This window comes from Fundulus heteroclitus, chromosome 10 (assembly GCF_011125445.2).
Source record: "Fundulus heteroclitus isolate FHET01 chromosome 10, MU-UCD_Fhet_4.1, whole genome shotgun sequence".
Lineage (NCBI taxonomy): Eukaryota > Metazoa > Chordata > Actinopteri > Cyprinodontiformes > Fundulidae > Fundulus > Fundulus heteroclitus.
The window spans coordinates 32,643,766-32,665,358 of record NC_046370.1 but is presented as its reverse complement, the minus strand read 5'-3'; the positions used below and the strand labels follow the sequence as shown (position 1 = coordinate 32,665,358).

The following is a 21,593-nucleotide window of genomic DNA, read 5'->3' as shown; positions in this document are numbered from 1 at the left end:
ACAGTGTAAATCACCAAAGACTTGGAAACATGCATCAAATGCAAAACTGCAGACAGTTAAAGATTCAGTTTAAACATGTAGGTTGCAAGAACTGAAAAATAGGCTGATTCTGTAGCTTCTACAGGTGTTTGGACATATTAATGTTGGATTAGTTCTGCCATTTGTAAAGATGCCCATAAGTGGGTGGATTTTAATGTGTTAAAGTGGGTCTTGCTTCATGGGGTGTTAATAAGCTTCTGTCTATTTAGGGAAAAATCAAAAGAGGCTTTTTCAGTAGACGATCGGAACAGGTCCTTATCCATTTAACGCAGGTGTTGTTGTGTTGTCCTCCCCTCCCCCCTTCTCGCAGGTGTGCTGGTTTTGGTTAACTGCCTGTTGTGCCGGGCCTACAGTATGCTGCAAGCGGCCAAGCTCACACACCAGAACATGCTGCAGGGGGTCCTGCGAGCTCCGCAGGCCTTCTTCGAAAGCACCCCGACTGGGCGGTTACTGAACCGCTTCAGCAAAGACGTGGATGCTATAGACACCCATATCCCAGATAATATTGACATATGGATGCGCACTTTCTGGTACACACTGAATGTGCTGCTCATATGCTCTGCCCTCACCCCAATGTTGCTCATAGTCATAGCCCCGTTAATGGTGTTCTATTGGTGGGTTCAGGTAAATAGGAAACGAGTGTGCTAATTCATTACTGCAACATGCATGGGCGTGAGTGTTGATGAGCGAGTGTGCCGTAGACCGCTGAACGTGTTCGAGGCAGTAATCATAACTGTTCTAGTGTTTTAGACCGAATGTCATTTGAGTTGTTGTGCTAGTTTGTAGTTGTAGTAGCTTTTCATGTAGCTGCTTCAATGGTAGAGTAGAAGCTCCAATCAGCAGCAGCATTTGGTTCGGCTGTTTACCGCGATAGAAGTTTTTTCTGGCCTCACTGTTCTATATAGACTCAGTGCATCTATCATTCAGTTGTGACAGACAATTCAGAAGATCAGGTTTTGAATTTAATTCAGTGAAGCTCTGCTAAAAAACATGTCAAATTACACATCTTCTATTTCCACTATCTGGTGTAATACACTTTTTCTAGCTAAATATTATGGCGTGATCCCACTGAGGCGGCCACTGATATTTCTGACACTGCTTAACAAGTCATTGTTTTTGAAGGCTAAAAAGACCTACACTCAATAATGTAATTATATGTAATTACACAGATAATTACAAGTCAAATGAGAAACACTTATCCCTGCAGCACTCCGAATTTTGAAATAAAGAACAGATATTGGAAAGTAAAATAAAACCGCTATCAGGTAGAGCTTTGTACAAATGTTTTAAATCTCTGGCCAATAAGCATGGAGCATCATATTGACTGTCACAAAGAGGATGGTGGGTATTACTGGTTACATCATAGGCTTGCTTTAAGGAAACCTAAGGTTTCAAAAGCGCTCCCATTCTTTTTCACATTTTGTTCTTTACAAGCACAGAATTAATCTGGGTTTTATTGGGATTTTATTTGATAGTCCAACATACAGTATCACAAAATGGTAAAATTGAAGTAAAATGTGCATGGTGCTAGAATCTGTTGACAGTGCAGCTATTAGGTGCACACCCGATAAGTCAGGTCATCCTGAGCATAACAGGAGATAAGTGATAGTGGGAGTATTATGTGATGGGGGTGCTTTTATCCTGCGTGGGGAGAGGAAACTGGTCAATGTTTATTAGAAAACAGATAATTACAGGTCAGTCCTGGAAAATGAGCCTTTAGAGGCCGCATAAGACCCGGGACTGGGGTTTATCTTAAACCTGGAACCTGCCAGAGCCATATTCATGTGTTACAATGGATCAAAGACCAGACCCAAATCTATTTGAGAATCTTTAACAAAACTTGATAATTGCCGTATTCAGACATTAATTTGCTTTTTCTTTGGGGGTGTTGGAGTAAAGCGGCTGGGATAGAAATGCATGTCGTCCTTTTCAGATTTTTTATCAACTTGAGAAATCTTTGGAATCCAAATCAAATTTTGTTGCCCTTCAACAATGTGCACTCCTTGTTGTTGGTCTATCACATCAAATCCCTATATAGTTTGTAAAGTGACAAACTGAGCATAATCTTCAGGTTATGGAACCTCCTAACCCATAAGACCAGTGTGAAGGTTTTCATTGGGGAGTAGTGAAGGAAGACTCTTTGTGTGTTCATGCTGTGATTCTACCTGGACCACCAAACGAACAAGATCAGTAACAACGTCGTCATTTCAGTCCTGCTGCTTTTTCATGACATCCACCCTGCATGGTCTCCTCTTTGCTGCACAACTCTTTTTTTCTCCCTCCTTTCTTCAACTGAGCTGGGAACTAACAGAGGACATACTGTTGGTACTAAAGGCTTTTAAGCTGCTAACACTTTCAAATTATTTACTTTACAAGGCAATACATGTGATTTTTTTTTTTTTTAAGTCAGTCTGCTGCATCTGTAATGAAAAACAAAACACCAGCAGTTACTCTCCGCCGGTGCTCCCGGCAGAAAGCCCGGCTGGAGTTACTGTTGCAACATCACAATCCAGCAGCACACACGGCTGAATTAATTAATGTGTTTACATGCCGCGGTGCAGGTTCTGCAACATTCCTGAGGTCGTTGGCACCACGTCAAAAATCTGAAACCGGGAATATCAAATAGCTCTGCAGGTGTTTTGTTTTTAAAAGCTGCTTTTATTATTGTTTGTGCATGTGTGGGTGTGTGGGCTCATCTATGTGCAGTGTTTTTTTTTTTTTAGTAATTTCTGAGCATGTGTAAAGCCTCATCAGGTTGTAATGTTTTGTTTCTCTCCTTCCCCAATGCCTGTAGAGATTTTACGTTGCCACGTCGCGGCAGCTTAAGCGTCTGGAGTCGGTCAGCCGCTCTCCAATATACTCCCATTTCTCTGAGACCATCACTGGCGCTAGCGTAATCCGAGCCTATGGCAGAGACAATACCTTTGTTCTGATGAGTGATATGAAAGTGGACGAGAACCAAAAGAGTTACTACCCTGGTATAGTGTCCAACAGGTAAGTCTCCTGCCTCTGCTCAGCTGAACAGCAGCTCTCGGTTCCAGTTTAGTTATAAAAGACTAACAACCTTGTAATTCATATTTACTGATATTGTGGAGGAAGAACTTAAAATATCAAAAATGTTCATATCTAACTGAGGAAGTTGAGGTCAGCTCACACAGTAATATGATGAGGAGCCCAGCGACATCAAAATAGAACGAGGCATTAATGTGACGTCAACTTTATTTTAAAAAAGCAGCATATTTTACACTATATTGCAAAATGTATTTCCCTTTCTGCCTTCACAAACATTTAAACTTAAGTGATATTTCATTCTTAACGCATGGCGTTTAACATGATGTCAGCAGCTATAACAGCTTCAGCTCCTCTGGGCAGACTTTCCAGAGTTCAGCCCTGTTTAATGGGGATATTTCACTATTCTTCCCAAACGGCATTTGTGAGGTCAGACACTGATATTGGGTGAGAAATCCTGGTTCACAGTCCCAAATCATCACAGATGTCATGGTCTATGTCTGTCTGCCACCTCTCACCACTCGGCTGCAATCAAGCTCATGCCTCACACCTGTTTCCTGGTCTTTATAAGCTCACTGCAGACAGCAAGACAGCGAGTAGATGTCCAGCATCCTTTCATGCCTGATTACCACGTCCAGACCCCAATATCATTTCCTGGGATTGCTTGCCTTGCTTATGTGTGACATCCACCAAGCTGCTGATTTAAGGACCTCGACCTGGATTTGTACCATGACCCAGGAACCTTTCCTAGACCCTGGATCTGTCTGTCCCTTTCGGGTCACAACCCAAGCCTGTCCCCTGGATCCCTATTAAGCTTCTACCTTTCTGGAACTAAGAGATTCAAGCCCAACTCCTTTAAAAAATAACCCACAACATAATCCTCTCAGCACCAAATCTAACAATTGACACGGTGCAATGTCCAATAGCAGCGTTCTTTGCACTATTAATTCCAAGACTTGATATTAGTGGCTACTCAGACATGGAAACCCATTCCCTGAAGCTCTCATTGCATACTCTTTGCTGTCGTTCCCAATCACTACCCCTCACTGCTGATTTAGGAAAATGTTGTTGCAAGAAAACTTCACAACTGCACTTATTGCACAGGCATCCTATCATGATATTAAACTGGAATTCACTAAGCTCCTGAGATTGTCTATTTCCTTTACAAATGTTTGTAGAAGTAGATTGCATGCCAGGATGCTGGATTTAATATACCTGAAGCCACAGAAGTGATTGGAACTCCAGAATTGGTGAACAAAAACGTTTACCAATATAGTTTGGGTTTAAGGAGGTACATTTTAATTAACCAGCTGTTTCATATTTTTAGATCCATAAATTCCAGCAGCAAACTCAATATTTTTGGAAGAGATAATCAGAGAAAAAACATATCCTGCATCAAACCGTAATACCAGAGTACTAAAGATTTTTCAATCTGGAAATTAATTTAAGAAAGCTGAGGATACCATGGCTCAATATAAAAGAAGCGCCAGCGAAACATTATTTTTTAAATGCAGTAAAATTTAAGTCATACATTAGTCTTTTTTAAAAATGGAAACTTGGTCAATTTAATTCTTAAAACTCTGCATGCATAAGGAAGCTTTAAAACACACACTGCACAACCTTAGTTTTACTTTGTTGACATCCTTTAAGTTTTATTTTGAATAATTAATTGATTTTCAGCAAATAAAGCTTTAGACTCTATGAAGAACCAAGTAATGCCTACTGAGTACTGTCCGCTCGCTCCCTCGACAGTGTACATCATCCCCAATCCAACAGTCATCTGGGGAAAACTGAATAATTTAGGTTGTATACAGAAAGAGTACAGCTTGTCTAAATGTGGTCAAACGTTGTCAGCACATAGACATGCTATTTAAATCTTTTTGGCAGTTTGAGTATTAAATGTCTTATTTGTGCATGACCACAAATCGCTCCTATCTAAATCAGGGCATTGACCAAATTTGCTGCAACAAGTTGTATTTTTAATTAAGTGATGATGAACAATAAGAGGATAAGAGCCGTGGACACTCACAACATTTTTGAAAGTGTTTCTAGCACCAAATCCCAGACTCACTTAGATTTTCCAAAAACTGTTATTGAGCTCTATTTAAAGGAAAGCTATTGCTTCCAGTTTTCCTGCACTAACAAGAGGCAAGATGTTAATAATTTCTACTTCATATTGTAGTCACATTATCTCCAAGAAGAAACTATAATTTTCTCTCAGCACACCAACGATAGAGTCTTTACTCCCTTCATGCTATTACCAGAGGCTATATTCCTCAAGTCTGCATGAAGTTGGACGGCTTCTGACTGGAACCCTGTTGTCATGCAGGTGGCTCGGAGTACGTATCGAGTTCATCGGAAACTGCATCGTGTTGTTTGCCGCTTTCTTCGCTGTGATGGGAAAGGAACATCTGAACCCCGGCCTTGTGGGCCTGTCGGTGTCATACGCCCTCCAGGTAACTTGAATGCTGGGATATGAGGTGTAGCGGGGAACCTTTTATGTACAATAACGCTCTGCATAGAGGTGAACCTGTGATCGTTTTATACCACTTATACTCTTTGACATTTTGTCACATCACAATCACAAAGTTGTGGATTTTGCTTGAGTTTTATGTGATAGATAAATAAAAAGTGGAGCATCCTTGTGAAATGGATATTGTGCACCAAGAAGGTTTTTTAAAAGGTTTTTATGTGTGACAGGCATTTATAATATAGCTTAAAGGGGCCTAGTCATGTACTAAAACACAGAAAGAAAACATATCCATCTAAAAATAAAACAATAAATGGCAAGTGTTTGTCCTGAAAGTGTTTACCTGTTCCTTTTTGAGCCTGAAACAAACTTTGTACTGGGAGCGATCATCAGACATAAACATTGTGCCATCTGCTGGCAGTACTGCAGAACTATCAGAAAGCAAGTTGGCGACAGTTGATACAGCCGCTGTTGGAGCCAGTAGACCGTCTTTCAATGTCTCACAGCAAAGTGACAGCTCAGCGTGGTTTAAGACCAACCTGATCTACAGAGTTGGGGTTACTTAACCTCTTTCTTTTTGCACCTCAGTTAAACATTGCTGACTCGCTAAGCTCCATTGCTTCTCCCTGTTTACTAATTGCTCACATGTGCAACATCGTACTTCTGGTCATGTGGTCTTGTTATGGTAAATATACACAAAAGAGCTTTGTTTACTAAAAAAATTTAGTAAAATGTTAAACACAGAAATAAAATATAAGGCAACAGTGCGCTATAATTTAATCAGAAAACCTTTGTAAGTAACCAGAGAGAGCTAGCGACATAGAAATTTGTAAAGTAATTGTACGTGACTAGTAGCCTGACCAGGTCTGGACAGGTCCAGACTCTCCGGTCCAAAACATACTGGATCAATCACCGTGCCGGAGGCGGGAATTGATCATGCGTCACTCTACCTGTAACGAAGCAACACTTTCCTGTAACCATAACAGTCAAGATGGCGGCCGCAACGGAGTGATGCTTTACTGATGCCCTTTATCATGTCATGAATGAGCGAGGTACATCTTTAAAAACTCAACAACTAGCTGCTCTAAGAGCTAAAACGGCACGTGTTGCTTGGAGTTTGTGTCACATCCATAGCTATCCGATTGGTTCAAACCTATTTCCACTGACCCTGTTAGTCCCACCTTTGAAATCAGGCTCTACCAGCACCTTTCCAGACTGATATATCGTGTTAATGGCGAAAGTCTGGATGGCTAGACTATATTACTAGGCTCCTTTTAATACCTCTAAATAAAATCCAGGGCAACCAAAGGCCTTCAGAAGTCACTTAATTAGTGTACAGAGTCCATTAGTGTGTAATAAATCCAGTTGTTAGTTGTGTGCTCTAAATATCTGCCAGATTATGGCTGAGCGGCAAGAAAAAAGTGATGATAAAAAAAAAAAAGAAGTTCAACAATACGGGTTTTTGGTCTACTATCAGAACGCAAAGTGTGGAGCAACAAAACAGCATCTCTATGGTGGTGGCAGTGTCAGGCAGTGGAGATGCTTTTCCTCAGCAGGGACAGATCAGCTGCCCAGAGTTGACTGGGAGAAGAAAGACACTAAGTAGGATATTTGGCAAAGCCTGTGTAAAAGGCACTGTACTGTTTGACATAACCTGGTAGGATAATATGACAATGTGGCGTTGAAAGACTTTTAAACCAAGAATTTTTTGAACAGGTGACCATGTCTCTGAACTGGATGGTCCGGATGACTTCAGACCTGGAGAACAACATAGTGGCCGTGGAGAGAGTGAAGGAATACTCAGAAACCAAGACTGAGGTATGTTGAGCGTCCTGCGTCTGCATGTGTGCAGGATGTTTCCACCGAGGCTGCTTTCTCGTGCTCCACAGAAGCTCACACAGGACTTTGCATGGGTTTGCTTCACATATCAGTGCTGCCTCCCTTCTTCACCCCGCCCCGCCCTTCTCCTCCCCCACCCCCACTCCATGCTAGACTGAAAAACTCAGGAATTCAGCCACATTCATAAAGCTGCTCTGCCGGTCAGCTCAAAGAGCACAGGACCTATAAACTGTAACTAGATCCAGAAGTGTTTCATTACCTGCTTCCAACTAGCCCCCTGCCTGCTGTATAACACAAACAGGGCATCTTGTGCTTTTGTACACTATGTGCTTTTGCAGCATCAGCGTTTCCCTGTCAGAAAAGCTGCGTTCTTGCTCACAGGCCCCATGGGAGGTGGAGAACAAGAAGCCCCCCCCTGAATGGCCCATGGAGGGGAACGTGGAGTTCAGCAAATACAGCGTTCGGTACCGTGAGGGTCTGGACCTCGTCCTGAGGAACATCACGCTGAACGTCAAGGGAGGAGAGAAGGTGGTAACATATTTCCCTTCAGACATATTTTTAATTTGGCACCATTACCGGTCAGAAAAGGGTCTTTGTGACAGCCGGGATTGCTTTTGGGCAGATCGGCATCGTGGGGCGCACAGGAGCCGGGAAGTCTTCCATGACGCTATGCCTCTTCAGACTGCTGGAAGCTGCTGGAGGGGAGATCACCATTGACAACGTGAAGATATCAGAGATAGGTCTGCATGACCTGAGGTCCAAACTCACCATCATTCCACAGGTACAATCCCCCTCACAGACCTCACTCCATACAGGCAGACTGGGGTTAACACAGCGAGCCTTTGCCCACATAAGTACAGTTTGAGCTGCTAGTGCAAGTCAGCACATGCATGAGGGGAACTAGCCTGTGATGTTTTTGTGACTCACATAATTAGCTCGTCTCTATTCTGCTGGAATAGGAAGCACTTCATGTCCAGATACTGAAAAAAATGCTACGAGGTGCTTCACAGTAAAATCTAATCTGAATGAATATAGATGCTCTCCCCAATGCAAACTGCAAGCTATGACAGAGGAAGGTATTAAGGGGAAAAAAGGGGCAGTATGTACAGGAGAGTTGTTTTTTTTTCACAGCAGAATAGCTGGCTACCCTGACCATAAAGTCAGGTTAACCTGGTGTGAGATTCTGCTGCTTTAATAAGATATTCATTTATTTTAAGACTTTTTTTTCTTTTTGATGTCTACAACAAGCCACTACTGTGTTTCTGCCAGCTTCTTCAAAGGTCTGTCTCCTCCTCAGGAGCCCGTGCTGTTCTCTGGGACGTTGCGGATGAACCTGGACCCCTTTGATAAGTACAGTGACGAAGAGGTGTGGAAGGCCCTGGAACACTCTCACCTCAACCGGTTTGTCAGCAACCAGCCGGCAAAACTGGACATGGAGTGTTCGGAGGGAGGAGAGAACCTCAGGTGTGTTTTAGTGCAGAAAGGAGCCATCGAACAGTTGCTCTCACTGCAGATTGCTTTTCCTGATCGGTTCTTTTATCCACAGTGTGGGTCAGCGGCAGCTGGTGTGTTTGGCCCGCGCTCTTCTGAGGAAGACCAGAATCCTCATCCTGGATGAAGCTACAGCTGCTATCGACTTGGAGACAGACGATCTCATCCAGTCCACCATCAGGACTCAATTTCAAGACTGCACCGTCTTCACCATCGCACACAGACTTAACACTATCATGGACTACACAAGGTTAGACACTCGCTCAGTATTCACTTCATTGAGGTTTGTTTGGACAGACTTGTATACAGCAAGTTTTTCTTCAGTCTTGAATGTATTTCATTGGAATTTAAAATAAAACAAGGTAGTACAAAGGTTGAAGTGTAAGGACTAGAATACATAGGTGTCCGTTTGAGCCCCGCCCCTTTTTGCTCTGATAGCCCTGAATAAGAAAAAGCCAGATAAACGTCGACTACCTGCTCAGAAGCTGCAGCTGCTGGTATTGGGTCTGGACCTTCAAGTGTTGGCTCCTTACCACCGAAGAAAAGTACCAACGCAGCAGCGGTGTTTTGCTGTTGCCATATTATTGTCTGTCGAAGTATGTGTGGGAATGGTCTATTCACCTGACCCAAAGCTGGCAAAGGCTCTCCATTCAGTCTAACTAAAGTTGAGCTATTTTGCAAAAAGTGGGCAAAACATGTAGTCACTAGAAGTGTGAAATTGTAGAGAAATAAAGACTGGCAGCTGTAAGTGCAGTGAAAGGTTGTTTTATAGGGTATTGACTGAGGGGGGGCTGAATACAAATGCTTGTCCCACTATTTTATTTTTAGGATAAAAAAAAAAATCTTCCACTTGTCGGTTACTAACCTTTGTTGGTTTGCCACAGAAAATCCCAAATAATCCACTGTGTTTGTGACGTGACAAAATGCGAAAAGGATTAGTGGGCATGAATACTTTAGCAAGGCCCTGGAACAGTGAACGGTCAAAGCGATTTAATGAGCGACTGATTATGAGAATGAGAGGACTCAATCCCTTTTTCAAGAGTAGCAAGTAAGACCAGTGAATCAGCAGTTTTGGGAAACGGATGCACAGATCACAATCACCATTTGTTCCTGAGTTACAGCCTCCTGACGTCACGGTAAAGTGAACGCTCAGATAGGCGATGTCAACACTCTGTCACACATTAATGTGAGTAATTGATCACAGTCCCCTTTGTCCTCTGAATGATCCCTTAATGCCTCCAGTAACGGCTGTTGCCAACACAGGAGTGTAAAAAAAGACCGGCCTCGGTCACGATGGTCAGGTGTTCACACGCTGAACAAACCTGCTTTTATTATACCTGCCAGCGTTTATTGTCGACGTCCATCTTGATGAATTGAGCTGAGATCTGATGGTTGGGAACGGAGCCGGTTGTAGCTGTTCTCTCACTGGGGACCAGGCTGCAGGATTCACCATCTGGTAGACGATAAAGACTTAGACTTTTAGACTTAGACAACTTTATTTGTCATTATAAAGTTGTCTAAGAAAGCAGGGGTGGTTATGGTTGAGACCTGACGGATAAAGGACACATCAGAGATCCTTGTCCCTTCCTGCTGCGGTTCTGATGTGACGGCTGCTCTGCAGGTGGTGCTGCTCCTCCACACACAGCCACACACAGGCTTTTTCCTCTGCTGTGACAGAACCCACTCTGTCATTGTGATTACACGTTCCCACTGTAACAGAACAGAGCAGCATCACATGTCCTCGCAAAATTATTCATACTTCTTTTTTTTCCAGTTTGCCAAGTTACATCCACCGACCTTAAAGCATTTTATTAGCATTTAATGTGACAGACCAACACAAAGTAGTTTATCTATTTCTGAAGCAGAAGCCCGACTACACGACGGTTCCCAGATTCTTACCTATAAAAATCTGAGTGCCTGGCATGCAGTTTAAAATGTTAATTTCACTACAAAACCCAGAAAGTTAGTTTCTTTACGGTGCGTCAGTAAAGTTTGCAACCTCTGCTGATTTGAAAGCTGCAGATTGTCAGTAACCCTTCTGTTATCTCTCCTCTTCCAGAGTGCTGGTGTTGGACAAGGGACAGATAGCAGAGTTTGACACCCCCACAAACCTCTTATCACAAAGAGGAATCTTCTACGGCATGGCGAAAGATGCAGGCCTGGTGCAGTAGAGGATCGGCTTTACACCTGGCAGCCGAGCTGTGCATCACTCCTTATGTGGACTTACTACACGCTATGATTGTTTTTGTTTATTTAGGGGCACTTCCTGCTCACTTTGAATGAAGCCTGAACTCTTTTGCAGGCTTGGGTCAAGCAGCACTTGGAAAAAGTTCTAGTTCCCGTCAGAAACCACGTCAGGTCTTTTTTATTCTGGACTTGCAGTCCACCCAACGATCCTTCTGTGACATAGATAGGAAAAACAAGCCATACATGCAGATGCTACTTGATCCAAGCCTGCGCCGTTGTGCCTTCTGCCAGTGGGATCAGAAAGCCAGTGAATGTATCATATTTTAACTCGGCTAACTGCTGCAAAACAACTAAAAGGAGGAACTTTTTTTTTTTTTTTGTTTACTATAAAAAGAAGACTGTGCCACTGTACCTTCCTCCAGAGAGACAAAAACATATACTTATGTGATAAAAAAAACCACGCTATTTTTGTACTGTACCTTTTATTTAAGTTACTTTTGAAAGATTTGTATTATCTAGGGATATTTGCTCAGTTAAACGTGTGATTCTTCTGTGAACCAAATCTATAAGAACTTGAATTCTGTACCACCAAAATATGGAAAAAAATAAATAAAATGCCTTTATTTAAAAAATAGATGTGCTTAGAGAAATATCTTTCCGCCGTAGCTCTGGTTGTGTGTTTTGGGTCATGTGTTCCTGCTGGAGAATGAATCTCTGCTCCAGTCTCAAGTTTTGTTTTACTTCCATCTGCATTCCCATCAGCTCTGGGTTGGACCCTGGTAATAAAAAGCTTCATGTGCGGTTCCATGTCTGCATAAAACTTTTTTTATGCTTTTGTTCAGTCATGCTGGAACAGGAAGGGCTGGGCACTGGGAGTATGTAACTGTCTAAAATGATGCTGGAGCATACAGAGTTCCTTTCACAGCTTGGGGTGGAGCCCAACTCCTGAAGAACAGCCCTATGCAACAATCCCCTCTGCAGCAGACTTCACCGCTGACACCGTGCAGTCAGGCAGGTGCCGTTCTCCTGCTGAACCCACACAAATCCATGTCTGGCAATTAGCAGACACAGAGAGAGAGGGGGGTATGGCAAGCTGTTGTGGTCATTAATCACGCTTTCCAGTATCATCCGGCGTATAGCTCTTCGCTGCATAAGGCCAGCAAACATGTCTTGGCGCCCCCTGGTGTTCAAAAACCACATGATCATCAGGGCTTAATCCAACATCTGATGACAATTAGTAGCTCCACCCTCTGCTTTTGCCACATAGCAGTTTTAAAGATTATCCAGTAAGATAAAAGCTAAGACCACATTTTGATTTTGAAAATAGAGAACATTTTAAAGGTCTCAAAGTAATCCAAATTTATGTTCAAAGTGAAGTAGCCGTAGACTTTGGAAAAAGCCTGCTGAGCTGGAGCATTTTGAAGTATCACAAATAGTCTGGCTCACTTCTAGGAAAGTTGAACAAATGAGGCAGGATATAAAACTTTTGTGTCAAGGACACACGCAGAGAGAATAATTTCTCAAAGAAATACTTGTGTGATATTTTTAATAAAGCTGATCAAATACAACTTAGATGTAATAACCATAATCTACCCATAGTCTTCTACTTATGTAAGGTTAGTCCCTCCTGGTTTCTCTCAGTTCCTTCGTCTCCAGCCAGTGCGGTGTCCCCTCTCAGTGAGACCTGCTTGGAAAACCTGCAAAGGGAGGCGCTCAGGAGGTATCCTGATCAGATGCTCTAACCCCTTCAGCTGGGCTGAGAAGCAGTGGCTCTATTCAAAGGGCCCCTCGAATCACGAAGCTCATCCTCCATCTCTAAGGAGAGTCCGGTCCATCTGACGCAAAAAAAAAAACTCATCTCAGCTGCTTGCATCCAGGATTAGCTATGATTAAATGCATTGATAGTTTAAAACAGAATTTAATACTATCTGATTATTTCTGTAATTGTGTAATCATTCTATAGAGAAAAGCAATCTGAGCTCATCACTGTGCCGCAAAAGAAAGGTTATGTCTTTTGGTAGATTTTTTTGAATATGCTTTTATGAATAAAATATTTCAATGAATTTCCACCTCAAATAAATGAAAACATTTAAACTTGTACATTTGTTTACATATTTAATGTATATACTTGAGGTTATATTTGCATTATTTCATTTAAAAATATTGATTCAGTTGTTTATGAATAGCAGTATTTTCTGACATTCAGAACACAAGTCTTGAGTTACGATCCACCTTGTTAACAGTCCTTCAGGCTGTCTAAGGGTTCCCAATGTCCTGGTGCATATGTACATATGAGGGCATTTATAAGAATGACCTCATGCAGTTTGGAAAGTGGGGACTAGTGTGCAGTTCAGAAGTTCTGCCTCTGATTTCAACTTCTTGTATGGGAGCTGAACAGAACAATTAGCAGCAGGCACATAATAATTCAACATTTAGTGGGAAATTATTATTATTCCCCACTAAGTGTTTGAATTGTTGCCTGGTGGTGCTATACTTTTTTTCAATGCGTCTATTGAGGGACTACAGGCATCCACTTAGCGTGCAGAGGCGCTTAATAAACACCAGGTGGCGCTTTTAGACCAGGGGAGGCGTGCTTTAAACCAGAGCATCCAAAGGATTGAGCCACACAGGATGATGCAAGGCTTTCATGCAGTTGCTCTGCCATGGAAACCCACTCCATGAAGATTTCTGTGCGATGTTCTGAGCCTTATCTGAAGGCCACATGAGGTTTGGAGGTCTGAAGCTGATGCCATATTTTAAATGGCCATAACACCACTAACGTTTGACTATTTAGTCACAAGGACATTTTCTGACTGGGTTTGTTGCACAGTGGGCATCCTATGCTATCACCCTTTAACCATTGCCATCTCCCCCGTGTAGGTGCTTCATTTATTGCACAGAAGTGATTGGACTACCTGAATTTAATGAGTTGAATGGGTGAATGAATACATTTAACAGCATAGTGTAAGAATTTTTATATGGAACATTCTGGTCCATCTCCAAATATCCAGGTACAGCCCACTTTGGTAATCATCAACGTACCTCTTGCAGAGAGGATCCTGCAGTAACCCGCAACCGTTGTTCTCGGTAAACCTCTTTCCTTTTTCTTTTTTTAAGCTCACCCTGTTTTTCTAAGAATTCCCCTTCTTATGTTCTCTCTAAACCCCCGAAGGGCTTGTTTTCCTACTGCAGTCTGATGGTGGCCAGTTTTGCTTCCCGTTTTAAGGCTCCTTGGACTGCATGCTCTGGTTTATCAGGAAAAAAAAAAAAAAAAAAAGCTTCCAAATGCAAATCCCACACCTGAAATGACCTCCACAGCTTTTACCTGCTTTGCCACAACACCGCACTGGTGAAACAGATGGAAAATGGTAATCATTTTAAAACTGTAACCGGAGTTCGGTTTTGATAGAACAGCTGAAGTAATTCGTTTATCGTTCTAATTTTTCCATAAGTCAGGTCCAACGAAAAACAAAGAGGCAACAACAGATCTTTTCGTGTATGCTCAGATTGAACAATAATAAACATTTCTGGTATTCTATATAGAGAAAGACCTTTTAAAATATGTGCTATTTTATTTACTTGTATAGTTTCTTTATTCTATTTTGTGATATGGATTAATAAAATTTCCGTTTTACATTTATATTACATTCAATTTTCTTGTTTGTATTGACTGTAAAGCTCCTTAGTTAACCTGATTTTTTTTTCAATCTCCTTATATAAATACATGTGATATTGACTTCTGCTATTTTTAAATTATTGATTATGGTTATATTAGAGATTATTATCAATATTAAGCTCAATTCACCATCTCATACGTTAGTGGCTTCCTCATTCCTAGTTTCAGCCCTGATTACCTCTACAGTTGCATGAAATACTTTTGAATCTTTTGTTTTATTACCTGTTCTCAAAAGACTTAATGTGTGCATATTTCACTGTTCATATTTGTGTTGTATAATAATCTAATTGGCTGCACCATTATCTTGCCACAGCAAGGACTGATTCATGTGCAGCTCTGACTTCTATGAAGACAGAGCCAATTAGCCCACTGATTATCAGCAGCTGAGCCACCACCACCAGAAGTTTCTTTTCTCCCTCAGCTGAGGTCGGAGCTTTCAGTCGGTGGCTGCCACAATGGGAACTGCTTGGCTTCTGCTGGTCTGGGTGCTGATGTGTTGCCCTACCAAAGGTTGGTATATAATGAGATGGTTTTTATAACACACCAGCAGGCTGAAAGTGTCAGAAAGAGCAATATGTTTTTGGTTCTGGCATTGATAGATGGATACTTTCTTTGTCTCGGTAGGGGAAATCTGTCTTGTGCTGTGTTCTAAATGAAGCTGCTGCCATAAAATAGAATAAATACACATTAAATATACACATTAAGCAATTATACCAAAGTAAATGCATAAAATAAATGTACTCCTAAATGAAAGATATTGCACTGGCAGCATATAACAACAAACAAATCAGACCGGAGCATTAACATTGCAGTAGAGCATCCTTCTACTAGATGCCTATCTTATTTATTAATTTGATAGAGGTAAGAACACATGGATATTCAAATTGATTAAGTTTGCTAATGGGGACTCTATACCGTTTGCCAGATGGTAGCAATTTCAATTGAGGATATTGGTGTGATCAGATCGTACTCTCTTTGCAATTCTGAGGACAGATTCCTCATATATGGACTGCATGGAGGATATATAAGTCCTCCCTATAGCCCTCATTGCAGTCTGGTCCAGATTAAGTTCACATTTTAGTTGCACTGAGAGGTTACCATACCAGATTGACATGCCATATCTTATGATGCTTCCAGGATAGCCTGATAAAATGTAAACACAAGCTTCTGGTCAATCCTGAAGACCCTGAGTTTGTCTCTGCTGTAGGTGGCAGCACAACATATTAGCACAAATTTCCCAGCTGAACAGGTGGACAGATATCTGTAAAAACTGACTTTTTTTTTCTTGATTTATTTATTTTCTTTTTTATCATGAATGGAGTTGCCACTAACTAACTTGTGGTCAAAGATCTCTTCAGTTTTCGCAACAATGAGATGGTGGTCAACACATCACTTGAAGAGCCTTTAGCCATAGAAAACTATTCTAAATGCAATAGTTGGTGCAACTGAACATACACTTCATTGCGCTTAATGCATTTTGTTTTCAGGCTTGTTCATGTCAGTTTTTGGAGGAACAAAAAGTGATAATGAGGAACTCCAGCAAAGAAGTAGAGGTAGGAGGGATCATTAGTTTGGAGCATTTATTTAAAGGCTACTTTTTCATTGCAAATGTATATCTCGCCTTTTACAGTACTTAATCCAAATCACAATTCCATGAAGACCCTTGGGCTGTTCAAGTCGATGGATTCTATGTCAGAGAACCAAGTTAAAGTGGGTAAGTTTAATTATGCTTGGAAGTTGACAACTGAAAAATGTTTTTTTTAAGCACACTGCTAGTTTTATCTTGCTATTAGGTAAGAGAGAAGACTAGTCCAAGCAGACTGTTCCAGTAGATGTTGCTAGATTCTAATTGTATTGTTTTCATGAAACTTTTTTTACAGTACTACTGGAAACTAATGCAGTTGAAACTCATACCTCACTTGGACATGTGAGACTTCAGGAGCTGGATAGCACAAGAAAGCTCAAAGCTGAAGAGGGAGCTAATGAAATAACTGCAACCTCCATCAATGCGACTGTGGCCACCATTACTAATGGTACCACAGTTGGAGGGAACAACTTTGTGACTGGTGCCATCAAGACTGTGGTTGAAGTCAACCGGACAGTGACCATTTCCAACAGGACTGAGGTTGCTGACAATGAAACTGAGGCTAGAATCAATGTGACTGTATTTGTGGGCAACCAGACAGTGGCCAGCTCCTATGGCACTGTGGTCAGAGGCAATGCTGCCAACAGTCTTGAAAACAAGGCTGTTGCCACCACCAATGGGACTGTAGTAGCTGGAAATGTGAAAGTGGTAAGTGGCAAAAACACTGGCAGCCCTGCCAACAAAACTTTGGTTGCCACCAATAGGACGGTGTTGTCTGCAAACAATGCTGTTGAAGTTGCCAATAAAACTGTGGTTGGCAGCAACAAGACTATGGCCAGTACTGATAGGATTGTGGTTGTAGGTAACAAGACAGTGGTCACCACCACCAATAAAAATATAGTTTCTGGCAACAAGATTGTGACCGCGGGCAAAGAAACAATAGTTTTTGGAAATGTAACTGCAGCCGCCGTGAACAAAACTAGCAACGTTACTGTGTCCACCACCACTGAAACTATGGTTTTTGGCAACGTCACTGTGGTCGCCACCAACAAATCTATGGTTTCTGACAACGTGCTTGTGGCTGCCAGTACTAATGAAATTGTGGTTGCTGGCAATGTGACTGTGGTTGCCAACAAGACTGAGGCTGCCAATGGTGCCAACAAGACTGAGGCTGCCAATGGTCCCAACAAAACTGTGGTTTCTGGTGCTGTGGCTGCTGAGGCCATTGAAACTGTAGTTTCTGGCAACATGACTGCAGTTGCCATGAACGAAACAATGGTCTCTGGCAATGTGACTGTGCCTGTCGTCAACAAAACTGTGGTGTCCGGCAACATGACTGCAGCTGCCACGAACGAAACTATGGTTTCTGGCAACGTGACTGTTGCCGCTGCCAACAAAACTATAGTTTTTGGTAACATGACTGGTGCTACCTGCACCATGGAGACTGTGGCTCCTGGCAAGGCGACTGTGGCCACCGGCGACAACAAAACTATGGTCTCTGGCAACGCAACAGTGGCTGCGGGCGACAACAAAACTATGGTCTCTGGCAACGCGACAGAGGTCGCCAGCGACAACAAAACGATGGTTTCTGGCAACACAACTATGGTTGCTAACGAGCCTGTGGCTGCCAATGGTCCCAACAAAACACTGGTTTCTGCCGCTATGTCTGCTGGTGCCTTGGAAACAGTAGTTTCTGGAAATGTGACTGAGGCAGTCGTCATCAACAATACTTTGGTTTCTGGCAACATGACTATGGCTCCTGGCAACACGACAGTGGCCGCCGGCGACAACAAAACTATGGTCTCTGGCAACGCAACAGTGTCCGCCGGCGACAACAAAACTATGGTCTCTGGCAATGCGACAGTGTCCGCTGGCGACAACAAAACTATGGTCTCTGGCAATGCGACAGAGGCCGCTGGCGACAACAAAACTATGGTCTCTGGCAACGCAACAGTGTCCGCCGGCGACAACAAAACTATGGTCTCTGGCAACGCAACAGTGTCCGCTGGCGACAACAAAACTATGGTCTCTGGCAATGCGACAGAGGCCGCTGGCGACAACAAAACTATGGTTTCTGGCAACGTGACTGTGGACACCGGCGACAACAAAACTATGGTCTCTGGCAACGCAACAGTGTCCGCTGGCGACAACAAAACTATGGTCTCTGGCAATGCGACAGAGGCCGACGGCGACAACAAAACTATGGTCTCTGGCAATGCGACAGAGGCCGCTGGCGACAACAAAACTATGGTTTCTGGCAACGTGACTGTGGACACCGGCGACAACAAAACTATGGTCTCTGGCAACGTAACAGTGTCCGCTGGCTACAACAAAACTATGGTCTCTGGCAATGCGACAGAGGCCGCCGGCGACAACAGAACTATGGTTTCTGGCAACACAGCTATTGTTGTTAACGAGCCTGTGGCTGCCAATGGTCCCAACAAAACTCTGGTTTCTGCCGCTATGTCTGCTGGTGCCTTGGAAACTGTAGTTTCTGGAAATGTGAATGAGGCAGTCATCAACAATACTTTGGTTTCTGGCAACATGACTATGGCTCCTGGCAACACGACAGTGGCCACTGGCGACAACAAAACTATGGTCTCTGGCAACGCAACAGTGTCCGCAGGCGACAACAAAACTATGGTCTCTGGCAACGCGACAAAGGTCGCCGGCGACAACAAAACTCTGGTTTCTGCCGCTATGTCTGCTGGTGTCTTGGAAACTGTAGTTTCTGGAAATGTGAATGAGGCAGTCATCATCAACAATACTTTGGTTTCGGGCAACATGACTATGGCTCCTGGCAACGCGACAGTGGCCATTGGCAACAACAAAACTGTGGTCTCTGGCAACGTGACAGAGGTCGCCCGCGACAACAAAACTATGGTTTCTGGCAACGTGACTGTGGACACCGGCGACAACAAAACTATGGTTTCTGGCAACGTGACTGTGGACACCGGCGACAACAAAACTATGGTCTCTGGCAACGCAACAGTGTCCGCTGGCGACAACAATACTATGGTCTCTGGCAACGCGGCTATGGTTGTTAACGAGCCTGTGGCTGCCAATGGTCCCAACAAAACTCTGGTTTCTGCCGCTATGTCTGCTGGTGCCTTGGAAACTGTAGTTTCTGGAAATGTGAGTGAGGCAGTCATCATCAACAATACTTTGGTTTCGGGCAACATGACTATGGCTCCTGGCAACGCGACAGTGGCCATTGGCAACAACAAAACTATGGTCTCTGGCAACGTGACAGAGGTCGCCGGCGACAACAAAACTATGGTTTCTGGCAACATGACTGTGGACACCGGCGACAACAAAACTATGGTCTCTGGCAACGCGACAGTGGCCGTCGGCGACAACAAAACGATGGTTTCTGGCAACACGGCTATGGTTGTTAACGAGCCTGTGGCTGCCAATGGTCCCAACAAAACACTGGTTTCTGCCGCTATGTCTGCTGGTGCCTTGGAAACTGTAGTTTCTGGAAATGTGACTGAGGCAGTCGTCATCAATAATACTTTAGTTTCTGGCAACATGACTATGGCTCCTGGCCACACGACAGTGGCCATCGGCAACAACAAAACTATGGTCTCTGACAATGCGACAGAGGGTAATGGCAACAACAAAACTATGGTTTCTGGCAACATGACTGTGGACACCGGCGACAACAAAACTATGGTCTATGGCAACGCGACAGTGGCCGTCGGCGACAACAAAACGCTGGTTTCTGGCAACACGGCTATGGTTGTTAACGAGCCTGTGGCTGCCAATGGTCCCAACAAAACACTGGTTTCTGCCGCTATGTCTGCTGGTGCCTTGGAAACTGTAGTTTCTGGAAATGTGACTGAGGCAGTCGTCATCAACAATACTTTGGTTTCTGACAACATGACTGTGACTCCTGGCAACAACAAAACTATGGTCTCTGGCAACATGACTGTGGACACCGGCGACAACAAAACTATGGTCTCTGACAATGCGACAGAGGGCGATGGCGACAACAAAACTATGGTTTCTGGCAACACAGCTATGGTTGCTAATGAGCCTGTGGCTGCCAATGGTCCCAACAAAATTATGGTTTCTGGGAAAGAGACTGCTGGTGCAATGGAAACTGTTGTTTCTGGAAATGTGACTGCGCCCATCAACAATACTATGGTTTCTGGCAACATGACTGTGGCCACTGCCACCAATGACACCATGGTTGCTTGCAATGTGGCTGTGAACAAGACTGTAGTGAACAGCAATGCGACTGTGGCAAGCTCCAACACAGTCACTTTACAATTGTTTGATTGCAACAAGACTGTTCATAGCACAAACAGGCCTGTGTTTGAGAGCAATGACACACTGTTGCCCACAAACAGCACTGTGAACATTGTTGCCATTGGGACTTTGGATCCAGGCAACAAGACTGTGACTGGTGCCAATGGGACTGTACTTGTTGGCAACATAACTTTGGCTGCTGTCAGTGAGACCATGGCTGCCAACAACCCCACAGAGCTGACCGCCAGCAGCAATGTGGCAAACGGGGCTGCTAAGAGGACTGTGGCCACCTCAAAGGAGACTGGAGCTACTGCCACTTATGCAGCAAATTTATCAAGATTTAGATTGAGCATATTTTTATGATAAAGCTAATCCTTTTCGACAGTAATAAAATGAATGTTATGTGAATACGTCTTTTTATCAATAGTATTATGAAAAAAGAGAAATGTATTATGTTTAAACAAAAACAACGGGCTAAAGCAATTAAACATCAACCATGGAAAAGTAGCTGCAAGTACTAAACTAAGCTGGACCATAACTTTGAGTAGCCTTTGAGCATACTAGCTCTTCCACTTTGTAGTAGGTGTCCTAGCCTTTTGTCTGTCACTAATGTTGACATTTATTCTGTGGTTTTAAGGAACTAGTGACAAAGCTTGAATCCTGGTCTGAATGGATGCCTCAATTATTTTGTGCTCATGCCCATTTGATTCCACAGCGTAAGCTGGTAATTTTCTGTATAATCCACCTGTAGCTATGAGATTTCTGTTCAGGGTTTTCAAGGAGTTTACTCAAATTTCTATACAAGGTATTCAACTGTTAAATAAGTGTTGGAAAATCAATTCTATTGAAAAAGGTGACTTATGTTTATGTATCAAAATAATGATCAATAAAGATTTTTTTTATGGAATTCAAATGTACCTGTCTAAAGTAAATTCTTTGTCAGTAAGCTCTTCTTCCACACTTCATATAAATTAGAGGATAAATATCTATCACAAGTGTTAACTTGATGAATTGATTAACCTATTAGTAATCACTATGTTTTG

General features: G+C 42.9%; 2 protein-coding genes across 6 annotated transcripts in view; both read left to right on the top strand.

The window, feature by feature from the left end:
- The window catches only part of abcc3 (ATP-binding cassette, sub-family C (CFTR/MRP), member 3), a 64,810-nt gene extending 53,143 nt beyond the window's left edge, over positions 1–11,667 (top strand). Inside the window, exons 23-31 of one of the 5 annotated variants that reach the window (XM_036142545.1) lie at positions 350–663; positions 2,834–3,033; positions 5,378–5,504; positions 7,235–7,336; positions 7,739–7,885; positions 7,980–8,138; positions 8,655–8,821; positions 8,904–9,098; positions 10,908–11,667. In XM_036142545.1, the coding sequence (XP_035998438.1) occupies positions 350–663; positions 2,834–3,033; positions 5,378–5,504; positions 7,235–7,336; positions 7,739–7,885; positions 7,980–8,138; positions 8,655–8,821; positions 8,904–9,098; positions 10,908–11,019 (1,523 nt within the window). In that variant the 3' untranslated portion in view covers positions 11,020–11,667. Of the gene's footprint in view, positions 1–311; positions 664–2,833; positions 3,034–5,377; positions 5,505–7,234; positions 7,337–7,738; positions 7,886–7,979; positions 8,139–8,654; positions 8,822–8,903; positions 9,099–10,907 lie in introns of those variants that run through there. The other 4 variants (XM_036142546.1, XM_036142547.1, XM_036142549.1 and 1 more) reach the window with 4 other exon arrangements.
- Positions 11,668–15,094: 3,427 nt separating this feature from the next.
- Positions 15,095–20,913, top strand: LOC105927365 (putative cell agglutination protein pfl5). The gene is made up of 7 exons (XM_036142601.1): positions 15,095–15,221; positions 16,199–16,264; positions 16,342–16,425; positions 16,592–18,231; positions 18,367–18,591; positions 18,637–18,984; positions 19,381–20,913. The coding sequence occupies exons 1-7, from the start codon at positions 15,167–15,169 to the stop codon at positions 20,911–20,913; spliced, it is 3,951 nt and encodes a 1,316-aa protein (XP_035998494.1). The 5' UTR covers positions 15,095–15,166.
- Positions 20,914–21,593: the final 680 nt, after the last annotated feature.

Excerpts from the sequence above, each read along its gene's own strand:
- LOC105927365 (XM_036142601.1), top strand. The coding sequence starts at position 15,167 with ATGGGAACTGCTTGGCTTCTGCTGGTCTGGGTGCTGATGTGTTGCCCT. Across the intron at positions 18,232-18,366 it reads CTGGCGACAACAAAACTATG|GTTTCTGGCAACGTGACTGT; the intron begins GTCTCTGGCAAC and ends AACAAAACTATG. Across the intron at positions 18,592-18,636 it reads CCGGCGACAACAAAACTATG|GTCTCTGGCAATGCGACAGA; the intron begins GTCTCTGGCAAC and ends AACAAAACTATG.